Here is a 19,713-nt window from a genome sequence, read left to right on the forward strand (position 1 = left end):
GGACATGTCACCCATTGAGCATGTTTGGGATGTGCTTGACCGGCGTATACGACAGCGTGTACCAGTTCCCACGAATATCCAACAACCTCGCACAGCCATTGAAGTGGAGTGGACCAACATTCCACAGGCCACAATTGACAATCTGATAGACTCCATGTGACGATGTGTTGCACTGCATGAGGCAAATGGTGGTCACACCAGATACTGACCGGTTCTGGGTCCCCAGACCTCCAATAGCGCAAAAAACTGCACATTCCAGGGTGGCCTTTTGTTGTGGGCAGTCTGAGGTACACCTGTGCACTACTCATGATGTCAGATCAGCATCCTGATGTGGCACACCTGTGAGGTGGGATGGATTATCTCAATATGGCAGATGTGCCCACTACCACACATTTGGACTGATTTGCGACCACTGTTTGGAAGGGATGGTTATATTGTGTATCTGGAATGAATTTTAGGTCTCTACGTCCATCCCATGGGGAATGGGAGCAGTAACAAAGGTGTTGCATTTATATTTTTGTTGAGTGTATATACGGTCAAGTAGTAATTGTTTCTGAGTGGGTGTAAATTTCTGCATGATTGGGACAAATATTCAAAGCAGACAGTGAGTTATGTTAAGGAGTGTTATTCAGTGAGAAATCGGAAAGTAAAGCAAGTATTTGCCACGAAGAAGGACATGCGCGTGATGAAGGAAGGAAGGAAGAGTTTATTTAGCTTTTCTGTTGGGTCTCCTTTGCTTCAGTGGACTGTATTATAGAGCTTTCTATGGCTTTGTCACTCTTTTTTGTGTCCAGTTTATATCTAATAATTTCTCAATGTATTTTTATTGCAGTTCTAGTTGTGCACTTTATAGATTTTACTAAAGGTCTGATGTAATTTTAATTTAAAACCTACAGGCTCAGTTATAAACAAAGAGAAACTGATGGGTCACCTGCCCTAAATTCTTTTGCTTTCCAGGTGACTATAATGAAGAAAAGGTGTTGTGAAGTGTTGTGCAGTCTTATAAATTTATAATAGTAAACCATATTTCTGATGTTGTTTCCAGTTTGAGTAACCTTACTTGTAGGAACCATATGCCTGCACATTGCTGACATCTGACACCCATTTCTCTTCCTCTTTTTAGAACATGTGTTTCTCAGTATATCTTGCAATTAGGGGCCTTGTTAATAGAAAGTGGTGTGGCGGTATATTGCATGCATCTTCTGCAGATTACACACAGATCACACAGACATTACCAGAGGGTTGTCTCCCCCTTACATCCCTCCACCCGGACACCATCACTTGTCATGCATGTTTAGCCCAGTTCATTGACATGCAACAGGATCCCCTGCTCCAGAAATGCACAAAAAAATTGAAATATTCCCTTGTGGAATGACAGCATGTTTCAATTTCATGTGGGTGATTGCTGTAGTATCGCTTTCTGGTTTTGCATGACCACGTCTATAGGCCAATGACTGCCAATGTCATGATAATTTCACAAATAAAACCCTAATTCACTTGTTGTTAAACAACAATGTTAACATTAGTAGCTGTATCATTAGATTATGAACAGCAGTTTAAATATATGGAAGCTGATTTAACATTTACAAATGTTAAATCCGACACAGCTCAACTAAACAATATCTAAGCTGCTAGTGATGAACACCTGTTTGACCCTTTTATTTCTGCACGTCTTTTGTTTTAGTTAGATGTGCATATGTAAATCTGTCAAAATGAATTACGATTAAAATTTCCTTGATTGCAGAGTGTGTAAAATGAATTGAAATGCGATTACAGCTTTTCATAATGTCAAGTTATGATATCCTTGCACCTTGCATACAGGCCGTTTGTAATTACTGTTTATTTTTCCACTTATAAGACAAACTTAAATAGCTCAAGTGTGTGTCTGGTGTCCCTGTTTTGACTTAGTTTTTCTTTGGGGACACCAAATCTACTTCAGGAAGAAGAAGAAGAAGAAGAATCCATTGATATCGAATTGATAATTGCCACAACCAAATCACAGATCCTGGAGGAGAGGTGTGCATGCATGTGTCTCTGTGACAGAGAGGTATTTGGCCTCTGAACGGCAGCTTGTGTTCAACGTCTCGCTGATGCAAAGTGATGTGTGCTAATTCTACATCTGCTTTAACCAAACAGGGCTCAAAAGTTCAGCCAAGTCCCCCCCCAAAAAATCACTTCCTCACAAGTTACCGTCCCTTCCTCTCTCTGTGTGCATGAATTAAAGTGTATTTCCCTTGTATCAGTTTTGAAGAGATTTGGAAGTGATAGATGAATAACTGGATAAGTCTTTGGGGTTTGGTGTGTGCTTGTGCGTGCACGTGTGTTTGTGCAAACTGAGACTTGGCTCGTTGGTTTGGATGTTTAGAGCATGTGTGGCCCTGAAATGTGTCCTGTCATGTGGGCTTAAGCTTTGAGGAGTTGATTGTAGCCTCGCAGTGTAAATACCCAAACAAACAGCCAGCGGTCAGTTTGCCATGTATTTACATTCCTCTTCCTCTCTCCAACTCGGTTTCTCTCACTCATGCTCTTGCATCTGATTTGTTAACTGGCATTCATCTTTCTTCTGCTCCGCCTCTGTGTGACCTGCTCCGCTTCCGTGGTGTCGCTTTTCTATGTAAAAAATCTCTTAGAAATTCTTAGGCCATTTGAAACACTTAAACAACTGCATTTCCTGAACTTGTATTACATCCTGACATTTTGTTATTTATCACACCCAATAAGAGAAACCCCGAGATGAAATATTGAACCCATTTGGTTGTTCTTAAGTGGCTTTAAGCGCAACTGTTTATGCATATTTGCCCAACCGCTACCGAGCGTTCCAAGCTTTACAAATTTGTTTTCCACAGCTGTTCTGCATAACAAATCCACGCTATCATGCGCAGGCGAAAGTCTGGTGGAGAGAATCTATTCATAATTCAAAGAAACAACACGGCACAAGCTGTGGCGTTGTCAGATATAACAAATTGAGGAGGAAAAGAGTTGAATTTGTATCTGCTTATGGAGGTTGACTACATTATACATACTGCAGGAGCCGCTGAGTGTGGGGTAATAGGATATATGATGGATGGCCAAGCTGCACCGGCTCCCATTCCTCTGGGTTATTCATCTATTTATCTGCTTATTTATTTATTCCTTCACCCAGAGAGACCCTCACAAACCTAAGATTTGCTTAAGGTGCATAATAGTTCAAAAAAGGAACACTGGTCAGTATGGAAATGGGTTTGAGTTCTTGAAGTCCTCTGTTGGTCTTGTGTCAGCTGCACTGATGTTCACTGGGCCAGCAGTTTGTTGGGTTTTATTGCCTCTTTCGAGTACACTAAACTACAAAGACGTTTCGCTGGAAACTTTTTCCAAACCACAAATTAAACTCATATCGCGCACACTGAAACACCCATGCAAACTTGTCCAGTCGAATTTCAACACAGCCAAATCTTTATGTCTTGAAGGATTGCTGCATGCAGATGCTTTAGTTGTTAGGAATGAGTCACGTGTAACTCTTTTGCTGTTGAATCCCCTGAAAGCATTTTCACATCTTTGGCTGCTCAGCAATCCCACGATGTGTAAATGTGTAATATTATATTTTAGTTTATGATGTCAAAGAGTATAATAGTTCAATTAAACCTAAATGAGATCAATCAAACCGAGACACCTGAAAAAAATATTAGATTTATTTAATTCCGTGGCAATCAGCTTTCCAACATGAAACCAAATCTTCAGGGATTCCCGTGACATAGAGTCAGCACCCGCCACATTTAATCGTCAGCTAAATGCCCTTTATGTTTAACCCTGTCACTGCTCCACTATCAAGGGTGTCATTCAAGGTCCTGCATTTGGCCAGGCGTAGGTCACCTCCCCTGGGTCAGGCTGTTTTGTAGGTTACCTCTACCCCCTCCCAGCAAAGAGGGTACACTGTGCTCTAGTAAGTGTGTATTTCATAAAGCAGAGCCACAATATGTAGCTTCTTCTATGCAAAATCAACCTAGTGACCTATCCAGGGTATATTCTGCCTCTCACCCAAAGTCAGCTGGGTCCCTGAATTGCAAACATAGTTGAGAAAATCGATGGGTGAATGGATTTCCATACTTTCTCTTTTTACATGCACATTTTAATGTATGTTTACACACATTACACATCACACAAACCAATCTTTTCTGAAAGTATCTTAGCATAGTGCTAAAGCATTTACCACTACTTCCATCGTGCTCCTTCGCCACCTCCCTCAGAACATTTTTCCATCATCCCAATCTAAACCGCCAATGGCAACGACATAGCTGCTAGCTTACGACAAAGCAAAGTGGGGAAAAGGGAGAGAGGAAGGCAGTAAGGAGGTGGGGGTGGGGAGGTTAGGCCGTAGATCAGGGCAGGGAGGATGGCGGCGAGACCAGGAGGTGACAGGGGAATAACATCCCTTTCTCCTCAATCGACAGGGACCATAACTCCTGCCTCTCCAGGGACAGATTGAGAAAGGCAATAGCCCTAGGGGCTGTGAAGCACGGATGCTTAGGAGAATTGAAAGTTAAAAGAAAAACGCAGTTTGCCGAGCCACTGCCACTGATTGAGCCAACAGCAACACTCGTAGCTAGTGGAATTTTGTCTCATTTCTTCTCATTTTAGAGCTACAATAGAAAGGCCCAGTAGCATACCATTTATACTGATTCTCAAACGACAGGTCCCCGGGGTTATTGTTGAGCATTGCACAATTTTTAGACCATGTTCTTCTTAACTAGCTGGTAGTATGAGCATGTCTTGCTTTTGCAGTGCCGTGAAATGCTTTTGGATTGGAAAGTCAAGAAGATGACATGAAAGTGTCTATATAGAGTTGCACTTCATCCTTTTACTTCTTTACTTCTAGTTTTGCAGTGATCTTGTGAACTTGGTCATTGTTGCGACACACAAAAATAACATTTAACAGACTAAACCTAACCCTGTAAAATCATTTTCAAGTGTAGCCACATGATAGATATGCTGACATACTTGCTGTACTAATTACATACTAATTATATTAGACATGGACTAAGTCAATGACATGCCAGTTCTAGTGTGCCCTAAACCTGCAATCTTTCTACTGACCTACAGGAGGCATACACACAGACTTTATTCAATCCCACACAGGGGAAATTCACTGGTTATAGCAGCACAAGGGACAGGAAGAAAAAGTGAAGCAGAAATACATTAGACAAATTAAAATAGAAAAAATAAATAATACGCATAGTACAAGAAAAGTTTTTAAAACAGCTGAATTTGAACTGTAGAGGATCAAATTTTCAGGGCAGCTAAATAAAGGTGCTGACCTAGTGCATTACAGTTTCTTTGTTTGGTTTAGCTTTTACACAAAAGCAATAAAAAGCGACAAAAAGAAGACTGGAAATGTGTAAAAACTGTAGGGAAGTGTACTGTATGCCTTGCTGTGTTAAACATAGCGACTAGCCAGTTATGCTGTTTAACTCAATCAGCAAATAAATCACATCATCATATAATAGATTATAGACTATAGATTATAGATATAGATATATATATATATATATATATATATATATATATATATATATATATATATATATATATATATATATATATATATTATAATATATATATATATATATATATATATATATATATATATATATATATATATATATATATATATATATATTATAATATATATATATATATATATATATATATATTATAATATATATATATATATATATATATATATATATATATTATAATATATATATATATATATATATATATATATATATATATATATATATATATATATATATATATATATATATATATATATATATATATATATATATATATATATATATATATATATATATATATATATTATATATATATATATATTATATATATATATATATATATATATATTATAATATATATATATATATATTATATATATATATATATATATATATATATTATAATATATATATATATATATATATATATATTATAATATATATATATATATATATATATATATATATATATATATATATGTATAGTTGTTTTACGTACATCTTATCTCCTTTTATAGCTTTCTGCACCTTTAAAAAAAATCTCTGTGTCTCAGTTTTGTGTCTTTCTTTTCTGTGGTCCTTCATCCAACTTCTCTCCTCCACAATCATGCTGCCATCTTTGGGTTTGGAGCAGCTGGACAGCAGAGGGAGGCAAGGACGTAGCAGCTTTTATAGCTGGATCAATTTTACAGTGGCTTACCGAATAGCTTTTAATGCTGTCCTTTATTTTCAGTTGTAAGCCTCAGAGTGTCTGCTGCTCCAGAGGGTGCGAGAGAGAGAGGGAGAGAGAGACAATAAATTTTAATACATTGTCTCTGGAAAATTACACATGTTTAATCATTGATTTTTATTGGCTCATCATGATAACATTATCCCAGTGGGTGAGAGTGGGCTCATAAAAGAAAAGTGACTGAATTAGTTATGACATTTTAAAGACTACATTTGAGAAAATTAACCACAGGCATAACCCTTTTTTTTGGTCTAATACACTGTTTATGGATTGGTGTGGTAACAGTTATATCCATCGACAGTTTGCCATTCAAACCAATTTGTAACCATTTAAATCTTACACTTCTGTGAACTGGAACCTAGCTGCTCTGATCTTTAATCTGCCCTTACGTCACCTCTTCTGTTTGGGAATTCATCATTGAATGGAAATTAAATCTGTAAAGAAGGACATGAAAATGATTTGGAGCAAAGACCAATGGTGTCACCATCAGTTTGAGATTAAGTCTACAGCAAAGACCGACTGATAAGAGCCATTTGGCCTATTTTTATCCTTTACAGAGACTTGAAAATGTTCCCATTAATAACCGAAATTTAGTTCTATTAAGTTTGTGCAAAGTTTGTATAAATACAAAGACATATAGAGTTTATTTCTTCCTTGCATTGCACCTGCTCTTTAGTTGTCCTATATTTTTTTTTAGCACCCTTGTAGGGTGAACCCTTTTTTCTGCTCTTCTTTTCTTTTGTGTGTCCTAGTTTTGTGTGTATGGTTATTTATCTATTGATAAATTTGACTGTTAACCAGATGAAATTAGAACAAAAAAGCAATGCATGTTATTTATACCTGATGTAATGAAGCTCCTGACGTACCCGCACTATTATTATAATCTTTGCTTTGGTCTGCCTTTAGCGCTGTCACATTCTCTGTGATTTCACCTCAGTGACTACAGTATAGTGCAAGAAAGGTGAAATTTAAGTGTGTGCACCAAGATTTATCGACTGCATATAAAAAAGATATCAGGGTCATTAAGTCCAACTGTACTGCCATCAAGCTGATGAAAACTGGCAAACACATACTCTTCATAATGCCTGCGGTGTGTGCTTGTGTGTGTATAAGAGATGTGATAAGGTAGATTGACTTCTAATATAAATGGTAGAGGTGTCTACTGACACCCGTATAGCAGTGCCCTTTGTGTCCCTGTCTGGCAACCTTATTCTGTGCTTGTGTGTGTAGGGATACTAGTTCTCTTGTGTGTGCAGCCATTAAAGATTTGTATATCCTTGTGTGTCTTTGTTTCTTTCTTTATTTGTTACTTGGTACTTTTAGATACTATTGTTTGAGATGCACAAGAGAGTAACTTTGGATAAGTTAGAGGTGAATTGAGGGAGCAAATGTGTGGACATGTGTATCCACAAATTTCTTCATGCATGTTTGTTTGCTTCGCTGACACACACACGCTCACACATATATACACACGCACACACACCACATAAAACACACAGGTTAGCCCTCCTCTACACCGGCACCTGCTCCGCTGAAGGTGAAAGAAGTGCTCACTTGAGCTCATTGAAAAGTAGATGTGACAGTAAATTTTTCAGGCCCTTGTGAGATGGGAGATCTTGTTATAGCATTCAGGATGGGGGTCAGGGCAGTGGCTGCTTGATGATTGAGGAAAAGAGAAGTAAATTCATTCTGCTTCGGGCACTTTGTCAAGTGCCAGTAGCTTACCGTTGAGAGCCACTCACCCATCACCGTGTTACGGCCCCAGAGGTCACATCCACCGCCATAAATCTGCCTCGCCTCCTCGCCTGCTAAACCTATTGCCTTACCCTGGCTGAGCACGAGTAGGGAGAGAGGCTGCAGCTGGTGCTACTGCTGCTCATAGTCACTCAAATGAAAAAAAAAGGCAGAAGGGAGGATATAGATTCTTCTTTTGATGCTGCTGATGGTGTAAGAGCAGGATACTGGGTGTGCTGTGTAACAGCACGCGAGAGATGTGTCCATCGGGACGAACGGTTCTGTTGTGTGCATTCATGTTTGAAAGGATGGAAGTATGACTATAGATGTTTCTAAAGAGGGCTAAGGAGGGCTCACATGTTTTATTTGTGTGTTTAGAGTTGGGTTGAGATTTGTGCCCAGTCTTCACTGGGACGGGAAAATGTACCAGAAAAGTTGGCACTTTGAAGATGCAGAGTCAGCTCTTTTGAAACAACTGTGAAAGGAATAACTGAAGTTTGTAATCAGTTATTCTAATTCTGCAGCTGATTTACTCTTCCTGCATGTCAACATCAGAAACTTGATACACCTGAGCTCAATCAGCTCATCATGCCTCCCCTCCCTGGAGTGAACTGGTTCTGAATTGTTGTTGTTGTCATGTGCAGGATGCCAGTGAAAAGCTGCGTCCGTGCGTGTGTTAAGACAACAACGGGAACTAAAAGGAAAATGCTGAAAAGTGTTGAAACATGGTCAGGTTCGTCATGCCTCTTCTATAGTGGTGCCAACCTCCACTTCCACCACCAGCTCACTCACCTGCTCAGCCTGAAACCGGAGGTCAGGGCACACGAGGGACCTGCTCTGCCTGAGACGGAGGTTGCCACCTTCAAAATAGCTCAAGAACAGGGAATAGAGAGCTTTATGCATCCGAGCCTTACATCACCAAGCACAGTGCAAAGCATTGCATGCAGTGATGTAAAGCACGCTGCCACTGGACTCTAGAGACAGTGGAGACGTGTTCTCTGGAGAGGAATCACACCTGCAATACAATGAACCCATCTGGGTTTGGTGGTTACCAGCTGCATGGTAGTTTTCAGACTACGTTGTGCTAACTGTAAAGTTTGGTGAGGGAGGACTATGGAGTAGGGTTGAACAGGGTTTTTTTTGGCAATTTAATGCTCCCAGCTTTGTGGGAATATTTTGGGGATAGTCCCTTCCTGTTTCAACATGACTGTGCACCACTTTACAAAGCAAGGTCCATATAGACATGGATGAGTGAGTCTGGTGTGGAATAACTTGACTGGCCTGCCCAGAGCCTTGACCTCAACCTGATGGAACACTGAGTGAGGACTGCGAGCCAGGCCTTCTCATCCAACATCAGTGCCTGACCTCACAAATGTGTTTCTTGAAGAATGGTCAAAAATTCCCATAAACACAGTCCTGAACCTTGTGAAAAGCCTTCCCAGAAGAGCTGAAGCTATTACAACTGCCAATGGTGGGCTGACATCATATTAAAACCTAAGGATTATGTCACTCAAGTCAGGCGAGCAAATACTTTTGGCAGTATACTGTATATGACTTCTTCTCTCCATGAAAGAGCTTTAACCTGCATTTCTGGGTGGCACAGAAAACCTTGCTCACAGTCAATGATTTCTGGAAGTGTTTCTGAGCCTATGCAATGATTTTCATGGCAGAGTCATGCCTGTTTTTAACGTAGTGCTTGATGAGGACCTGAAGACCACAGGCATCCAGCATGGATTTTTGTCGTTGTCTTTTGCGCACAGAGATTTCTTCAAATTTTTTGAATCTTTTGATGATATTATTTACTGAAGATGAAATATTTAAAGTCTTCCCAGCTTAATTTTTTCTGAGATTGTTCCACAATTTGTAGATGCAGTGTTTTTTGCAGAATTGACTCTACCTGTCCAAGACACTATTTTCATAACTAGTCATGTTACTGACCTGTTGCCAGTTAACCTGATTAACCTGAGCTTTCTTTTAGTGCCATTTCCTTTTACAGCCTTCTTTTGTCCCTATTCCAACTGTTCTGAGACATGTTGCTGCCATGAAATTCATTCATTCATTTTGCATTAAATTGTAAAATGCATCAGTTTAAACATTTGATATGTTTTCTGTGTCCTGTTGTTAATGAAATATGGATTTGTGAGACTTGCAAGTCATTGCAGTCTTTTTTTATTTACATTCCACACAGCATCTGTCATTTGGCAGGCTTGGGATTTTTGGTTGTTTTTTTTTATTTTCCAAAAGAGCTTCGTCATACTATAATTGGGAGAGAAGAAGAAATGCATGCCTTGTATGTTCAACGTGGTAATAAGTCACTCAACTAAAAAATTCCAAGCACGTGGGTTATAATAGTACCACACATTTATCAAATGACACATTTTTTTCTTTTTGGACAACCTAAGAAATGTCAATAGATGAAACGGCTGAAAACCAAGGTATGTATGTTGTTTGTCCTTTTTTGCTTACTGGCCAGATCCCTAAAGGTTGCATTTCTCCTGCTTCTCCAAAATTGGTTCCAAGTCCACGTATGAAGACTTGATCCTAATGGTTGAAAGCCTTCAGACCTCTCTATTTCGTTTCTGGAAAATATCCCTTGTGAAGCCAGTATTAACTGGTGAAGGTAACTTTAGTTTAAGAATCATGAACCAAGGCTAATTCTTTTTAATATATGCCAACTGTACTTTGAACTACCAAAACTATTACTTTTGTTATATGGACATGCTTGTCCATATATGTACAGAGTGTGTGTGATTGCTTCTTTCTGAACTTTGTCATTGTACACCATAATTACACCTGCCCCAACTCTGTGTCCGTATGCATTCTTCTGCCCATGTATATTTGTGTATGTGTGTGCACTCATCTTCCAAGCTTGTTATATGTAACCGACAGCCTGCTTTCAATATAACCTCTTATTAGATGGTGATTATCCTGCCTGCATCTGGCTTTTTTCAGCAGTTGACTGAAAGTTGGAAAGGCCAGGGGCATACTGGGTGGAAAGGAGTGAAAGCTTCCTGTACCTGGCCCTGGTTCACAGCTGTCTTTTGGAATGTAATTTTTTTTTTTTTTTTTACAATAGCTTTAATGCAACTTGGTAATAATAATAACTGTAGTTTAGCAACCGTCTTACATAATTGTGCTATCCTGGTTGAATCTTTATATTTATATAATCACCAGCAATGTTAGGAAGGTTACATTTGAGAGGTAAGTGAATAGTTAGGGGTGGGTGATATAGCCTCAAGATTATGTCACAATACTTATGTTTTTTGGGATAGTGATAAATATAAAATGAAGATTTTACCAGGGAGTGCAGCTTGTTGGATGACAGCATTAACAGCACTTTATATATACATCTAGTCATACCGTTTCCTTGGTTTTCTTGTTTAATTAAAAAGAAGACATCTGCTTAACACTTGGTTACTTGGGATGTGTCTTGGGCCGAGCTTCTTAAAATTTTGCTTAAAGCTCTGCTTTTCCACCGTTTCCACCCCATCAATAATTTCTATCCATCATTTAATCTGCGTATCGTATGGTAGCAACTACAGTAACTTGTGGGCAGCACATCAACTGCTATTAATATCTTCTCATTGTATGACTTCATACCTTGGCTGTAGTCAACAGTGTATTTTTGCTTCAAGTGTTTGTTGCATTTCCAACTTTAGCGAGAACACTTTTCTTGCATATTTTGCAGCGCTTTGTCAGAGGTGTGGACTCTAGTTGCCAAACCATTTCCTTACTATTGAAATGCCGTTTAAGGCACTAAATCATGATAAGAGGCTTAGACATGTATGGGCTTGCACTAGGAAACATAAATGCATTGCATTGCTATATCACTGATAGCATAAGACCATTTTTTCACACAAAAAAATTATACTGGTATTCTTGCAGATGGGATGATATGACACCACTTGGTAGTAGATCAGAAATTGCTAGCTAATACAAAATTAATAAGTAAATAATAATTGGTAAATGTAAAGCAACTCAGCTTGCTGGATGCACAAATATAGAGTTTGCTCTAACAATGTGGGCAAGAATAAACTATCTTTATATACTAATAGTGATGACGCTGCCCTGTAGGGTTTGAGCATTTCAGTCTTGACATAATTTTCACAGCTGGAAATTAAGCTTTACACCTTGATGTAATGTTAGAGCCAATTTTGTGATTTAGCAGCTAAATATTGTAGAATCAGTCAGTTTCCTGACAATTATTGCCATTCAAAGAGATGGTTATTCATGTTGGAGCAATCGTCTGAACTCTGGTTGGTCATGTAGTATACAGTGGGTTGGTTTGTAGTCGTACAAACGCATATAAGACAACCAATAAAAAAATAACTTTTAAATTTAGACTACAAACTGCCGTGGGTTCTTCTTGAAATCAAACTATGGTGTTACCCTGACATCTGTCTCAGTGGCTTTTCTTTTTGTCAGACAGAGAATTAAAAACTGTTATATTGTGACTCGGTAGTGTTTATCACTTTATAGCTGGAAGTATATAGTTGGATTCAACCCTTTTACATCACCAACATTTGGATTATGATCTGAATTTTGATTGAATATTTTTTCCTAATGACAGAGTAATAGATAGCACTTACATTTTATTTGTTTATTTAATTACATAACTTTGTATCTATAGCTTCTATATCTACTGCATCCAAAACCACAGCTAATAAGTGTCACATTTGGATCCCTTCCATAGCCTGTCCTGTGTTTGTGGTGAAATGATAACGGAGATGCTATAACATGCAAATTGCTACATGTCAGTCTGCAAGCTACTTTATAAAGCAAAACACAGCCAAAATAGGAGGGAAAGAAATGGACAGTACACAGTGTAGCAGGATCCCGAGGGCCTGGCTGGGATCTTTGTAAGAGCCCAAACATCAGCTGTTCTCCAATGGGCTTTCAAAGAGCCATAACAGAGGAACACAATAGACTGGACAGATGGTCCCAAACAAACTGCACCGGGTTTGATGCTATTGAAAGCTGTTTACCTCATGCCAGACGCCAGCAAGTGCAGAGGATGCATTGTGTGATCATTTCTGGATGGCTGAATGTGTGCTTCTGTGTGTTTGAGTACCAGCTTCTGCTGCTTCTATAAACCCCCTGGTCTGTTTTAACCACCAAATGACTACTCATAGCTGGTAAGATGTGAGAGTGTGTGCACTTTTGTCATAATTAGGCTACAATCAAAGAAAAGACATGATTATTAAATGCAAACCATGAGTGATTTTCACTCAGTGGCTGCCAGCCAAGTCTCTGGGCCATGACAAACCTTTGGCTGATAACCAATAACCACACAAACGTTAAACAGACCCCCCCTTAACCTCTTTCTCTGTTTCTCCCTGCCTCCCATGCTCTCCTCCCTCATCTCCCCTTCATCTGCTTTCCTAAAGAGCAGTGCTGACACCTCAGAATGATGAACTCCTTCAGTGCTCTGACCTTTCTCCTTCGGACTAGTCACCCACCCTCCTGCCCTCTACCATGTAGATGAGACAGAGACAGATGAAGATATTTTGTAATGTGTGTGCATGTCTGGGGTTAGTGGGGATGGTGGGCGGGAGTGTCAAGCAGTGACACAGTTAAATTAGTTTTGCTGTTGGTGGATGGTGGCCGTTCCACCTTCAGATCAGCAGTCAACCAGGGAGATTAATCCTGACACTGGGGGCCTGTTGAAGAGCGGTTATGACAGGCCCTGAACCAGAAGAGCGAGGCAGACAGGTAGACAGACAGAAAGGGCAGATGGGTTCATGACTATGATAAAACCGACCAAGATTGTGTCCATATATCTGTGTGTAACTTTAATGCTTAACATACAGATTGTCAGATAGCCGGGGACATAAAAATGTAAAAGTCGAGTTTCTGCACTATGACATGTACAAATAATTAGTAGGTAGCAAAAATCCTACGATTGACTTATTAAAAAATGTCTACTATGTCTGCTGGTGCTGCTTCAGACAGTTTCCCTAGCAGATTTAACAAAGATTTAATTTTTATTATAGGCTAATCAAAAGAAATCAAGCATGATACCCAGTCGTGATTCTGATTTAAGGCGTGTTTATTAATTTGCAGATTATTAGCTAGCTATTAACTAGCCATGCAGCATTTTATATTGTATTTAAATTAAATTACTAGTGTAAATTAACGTCACTTTTGACTAAATTAAAATACAGTGGCTAATTGATCTGGAATAGGGTGACTGATTCTTCAAATTGCTGTTAGCAGTATTAGCACAAAAATACACATCTGTAATAAAAAAAAAGAGAACAAACCAATTATTGTTCTGCCTCAAAGTAATACATTTAGATGAGCTGTTGCATTTTTATAATTTACATTTTATTAGTTTCATGGTTATTGTAGTGTTATAAGTATATGGTTAGTAAAGATTTGAGACTGGAGATAAATTCTGGAGCACATTTTACACCCAAAGGATGGCACTGCAAATCTTTTCGATCCATAGTGATATCAAGGTGTCATGTTAATTATTGATACTCCATTGAATTCAGGTATTGTGAACATGTGAACCGTCCTTGAACAGTTACTATATCTTCTCATCACTCTCATCCCATGTAATAAAGGCCAAATGAGGATATCAGATACATATGCATATGTATCTGATATCCACATGCATAAATTTAAGTGAATGAGTGACAGAAGTTAGTAAGTATAGTATCATTAGCCTTGTCTACCCATTTTTCTCTTTCTTTCTGTTTTAATTGACTCCAGTTTGTAATCCTGTCCCTTTAGGCCATCCTTTGTATTTCTGTCTTGTTTCCTTCTATAATTGGTTGAGATAAGTGCATCTTACAGGCCACGTAGATGGAAGAAATCCCTGGATTATTCATACTCTGTTAAGGGTTCACATGAACACTAAAACAACTTTGTGTTGTTTATTTTAATAATTTTGCTCAGGTTTTGCCATTTATTGTAACTGATACCTGCAGATAGTTTGTGAGATAAAAGGCAAAGAAAAATAAAACTTAGTTGCTTAAAGCACATGTGTATTCAGTTACTTTTCAGTAATGGGAAACACTGTTGGCAGACCTAACTTAATGAGTCTGTTTGTGTCTTTATGTCTTCAGTTGAGGTGTCCATTCCTTGTGTACCAGAGATAGTAGAAAATGGCCAAATGTCCGAAGGCACTCATCTGGATACAGAGGTATGTTACATATACTTTCAGTACAAGTGTGTTTAATCTCTTTAGCTCAAAAATGTTTGGACGACACGTTTTGCAAGTTTTGAGGAAATGTTGTATTAGTTTAACATATTCAGACAGTTCTCTGAGTCCACACAAGCCTGATGTATTAGACTTTTAAAAGATTACTTTGGTTTTCTAGATTTCTTTTTATGCATAAATGCTGTTAAGAGTAAAAGCACTATTAAAAACCTTCTATAGCTCATCACACTGTGCAATAAAACTCAAAAGATTATTAAAATTATTAAAAACTATTACTGACAAACTGAACCAGGTACTATGATAAATACACTGACACTACACACAATGACAAAGAAGCAGCAGTAGTCACATGGCACTTACAGTTTCTCCTTCTACACATAATTGTGATTTCATTCGGACAAATGTGATTTAAAGCCATTGTAGCATAAAATTTAATACAAAAAGAACATATTTAGTTAAAAAGGTATCATTCAAATTATGCTCTAACATGCTTTTTTGTTATTCATTTGTAGTACAAGTTAAAATAAAAATGAACATAAAAAAACCAAGTGATATGTGAGTGAATTTTATTTTGCCACAGTTACAATATTTTATATTAGTGAGATTTAAAAATGATAAAATATCAGTGCTATTGAGGTTATAATAGAGTAACTTTAATAAAAACGACTTATTAGGCATAACAAAGATGCTTTTTTTATCTCCCACTCCCTCTTCCACAGCCTCACATGCCTGCCTGACTCTCCAGAATAAAATTAAAACTTCCAGATCAGCTCTCTGCATGTCCTCGTCCCCCTGGTGGCCAGCTCTAGAACCACACCACACATTACAAACCCCCATACACGACTGGCTTTATTGTTTATAAAATTATCATTTTAAATGTTTTATATTGAATAGTAAATCATTGAATATCTACAATTATTTTGACAGTGAAAAACTAAATGTCAGCTTTTATACATGCTGCTTGTTTATAATTAGCTGTGCATGCTTTGTGCTTTCATTCACTGAGAAGTTAAATATCTAACACAAAGGCATCAGTCCGTGCAGGTTTTTCTCCTGGTGTTATCCTACCGTATTCTGCCTCATAAAGTTATACAATTAATCTGATATGATAAAAGGTAACTGTTGGGAAGTGTTGATAACAGTAAAAATGATAATTGAAAAAAAGTGATAATTGTCTTATGGTGATTGCTAGCATCGATTCTTATTTAATGTCATAAATCAATTTGTTTCCTCCACCAGCCGTTATGGTTTTGGTAATGTTTTTAAGCTTGTGTGCTTGTGTGTTATCATTTTGATAACAAGTACTCGAAAACATTTGAATGAATATGTATAAAACTTTATAGGGGGTCATTTCAATATTTCATTAAAATTTGGTTTAGATCGACAAATGGTCGAGTTAATGAATTATTTGTCAGAAATTGACGAAAAGCCTAGAAACCGTTATAGAAACATTTCTTACAAGTGTGGTGTATGTTGTCACCTGTATAAGGATTAAATATCATTAGCTGTTACACATAACAATTTGAATACATGTACAGTGCATAGTAGCATATATATATATATATATATATATATATATATATATATATATATATATATATATATATATATATATGTATGTATGTATATATATATATATATATATGTATGTATATATATATATATATGTGTATGTATATGTGTATGTATATATATATGTGTATATGTGTATGTATATATATATATGTATGTATGTATGTATGTATGTATGTATGTATGTATGTATATATATATATATGTATGTATATATATATATGTATGTATATATATATATGTATGTATATATATATATATATGTATATATATATATATATGTATATATATATATATATGTATGTATATGTATATATATATATATATATATATATATATGTATATATATATATATATGTATATATATATATATATATATGTATATATATATATGTATATATATATATATATATGTATATATATATATATATGTATATATGTATATATATATGTATATATATATGTATATGTATATATATGTATATGTATATATATGTATATGTATATATATGTATATGTATATGTATATATATATGTATATATATATGTATATGTATATATATGTATATGTATATATATGTATATGTATATGTATATATATATATATGTGTGTGTGTATATTTAAAAGTGAAAAGATGTTTTTGAGTTGTGTCATGACTTAACCTCATGTGTAGTTTGCAAAAATTAAGACAGACAGTAATAAAATTGACAAAGTAATGTCTGACTACAAGTTTGAATCTAAAACAAGATGGCAGACTGTATATTGTCTTTAGGGTAAATACTACCTAAAAATCCCTCCGTCCTTTCTTTTTTTCTTGCACTGTTTGAATTGCTATCAGACAACAACTTTCAAACTGTCCAAAGCTGACTTTGCCGGTGTTGTTTTTCCTCACAGCCACTGGGTGGTCCATGCCCCTCTCGATCGCTTTCTCTCTCTTTGACTTTATGGCAGTTTTGTGCATTGTCAAGATCACAGTGTCTGTTTCTTTTTGAGCCCTCTGGGACCCAGGCCCAGTCTGAAACCTAATACCTGAGTGTACACAGTCAAGTTCACACCACAGGTTATTGTGTGGAAGTGGGGTCTCAAACAGAATGTGTCGGTCAGGACCGGTGGATGTGAGCTGTTTACTGTGTGTGTGTGTGTCTGGTTAGTTGGTCAAGGTTAACTAAATGACTTGAGACTGATCATCTGGTTCAGGCACAGGAAAGAGTCAAAGACTGTCCTGGTTGGTGGTTGCAGTTGGAGATTTGTTTTGACTTGAAGTTGGACTATCAAAGAAAACTTTCTAGAAAGTGTTTTGTTTGATGATGTTTTAATGATTTTATATTTATTCTGTTAGGAATTAAACTTCTTGTACAAGGTTATAGTATTCCACCTTGCTGCTGTGTTGGGAAGTGTACTTTTTAAACATATTGGTGTTGTCGGCCTATTAGAACAAAAGTATAATAAAGTTCCTTTGAGGAAAAAGAAGGTTGGGATGCATATAAAATGTAATTATAATATGAATATAATCATTTGTGAATCCCTGAAAAATCATAGAATATAACATATTATTAGAAGAACCCATACTCTTTAAATACGCAGCCATGCTGTTGGCATACATGCAGACTGTGACTGGTGCAGTATCTTCTCTGAAAACCATTTATTCTGTGTAAAGCAGCATATGCTTCTCAGAAATCTATACATTATATACATATTGCATTAATGATACCTCCACTAGTGTACAGTAATACCATCACTGGGCAACTTGATCCAAGCCACATAGTCCTGTTTCTCTTTAGCCAAAAAGAATTTCAAGTCTCTCTGAGTATGTTTATTTGGTGCACTTTGACAGACATGTTTATATATTTATCAAATATATAACATGATAAAAAATAAAGTTGCTCTGTGTGTACATATGTAACGATCTTTATCTAGAAGTGTGACTAAACAGAATCACTGTAAGCCCATCCACTAACTGTAAAAAGTACCTATAAAACAAGAGGCAGCGTTCTCTGTGTCATGGGATTCTTCTCCTCCCTTCAGAGGTCTGTTCAGTTTACTTCTGCTCTGTTTTATCAAAACCTCACTCTTATTGAATGGGTAAAATATGTGAGCCCAGGCTCTAAAAATACAGGAAGAGTTCCAGGAAAGAATCAAAGCATAGGCACTGCGTTAAGCCAGCTTTAAGCCACCTCATTGCACCATTTATGCATGTGTTGTGAGAAAATCTTAACACTTCTCATTCCAAATAAATGAACAATCAGGGTATAAACTAGAACATGCTTTTTCCCTTCATTAATCAATTCTTTTAAATTGCAAATAAATATATTCTTTTTTAATATACATTTTTATCTTAACTCTTTTGATTCAGTGACACAAAAATCTGTGAACCTACTATGATTTGAAATTAAAGCAAAAACCGACCACAGTAAAAATATTTCTAAATTCATCTTTTCATAGAAAAACTTCAACAGTAAACATCTGCTTTGAGATTAGATTTCAGTCATATTAATTTATTTTGTACTATGTTCGCTACAAAATTTACTCTGTGCTCATTTTAATATACGGTTTCTTTTGGCCCAGTACACAGAACAGAAAAACAGTATTCCTGGTTATGCCCAGCTGGGATCACCCCAGGTGACCTTTTCAGCCTGTTGAGTGTTTCAGTGTTGGACCTGTTAGCCACAGTTCCCTCTGAGTAACATTCACACGCGATGGGGAGTCCCATGACAGGCCAGCTGGAATCTCCAGTCCACCCCTAGAAACACATACAAATACTAATCCTCTGTGGAGCCACCACTGGTCAGCCAGCCTGTCAGTTCATTGGGAGGGTTTTGAACTGTGTGTGTGTGTGTGTGTGTGTTGGGGATGTTGTTAGGGTTTCCTGTTTGGCCTGTTTTAGTTCTTCCTGGCAGGGCCCTGCTGGCATCGTAGTTGAGCTTTAGCATTAACAATACAAAAAAAGTGTTGTGTG

At 37.0% G+C, this 19,713-nt stretch overlaps 1 protein-coding gene across 2 annotated transcripts in view; it reads left to right on the forward strand.

Moving 5' to 3' along the window:
* Nucleotides 1-19,713, forward strand: part of LOC113006913 (adhesion G protein-coupled receptor D2) — a 91,440-nt gene that overhangs the window by 53,364 nt on the left and 18,363 nt on the right. The window contains exons 24-25 of one of the 2 annotated variants that reach the window (XM_026143165.2): nucleotides 15,090-15,166; nucleotides 15,904-16,681. In XM_026143165.2, coding sequence (XP_025998950.2) covers nucleotides 15,090-15,166; nucleotides 15,904-15,921 — 95 coding nt within the window. In that variant the 3' untranslated portion in view covers nucleotides 15,922-16,681. Of the gene's footprint in view, nucleotides 1-15,089; nucleotides 15,167-15,903; nucleotides 16,682-19,713 lie in introns of those variants that run through there. The other variant, XM_026143164.2, reaches the window with a different exon arrangement.

This window comes from Astatotilapia calliptera, chromosome 15, assembly GCF_964374335.1.
Source record: "Astatotilapia calliptera chromosome 15, fAstCal68.1, whole genome shotgun sequence".
Taxonomy (NCBI): domain Eukaryota; kingdom Metazoa; phylum Chordata; class Actinopteri; order Cichliformes; family Cichlidae; genus Astatotilapia; species Astatotilapia calliptera.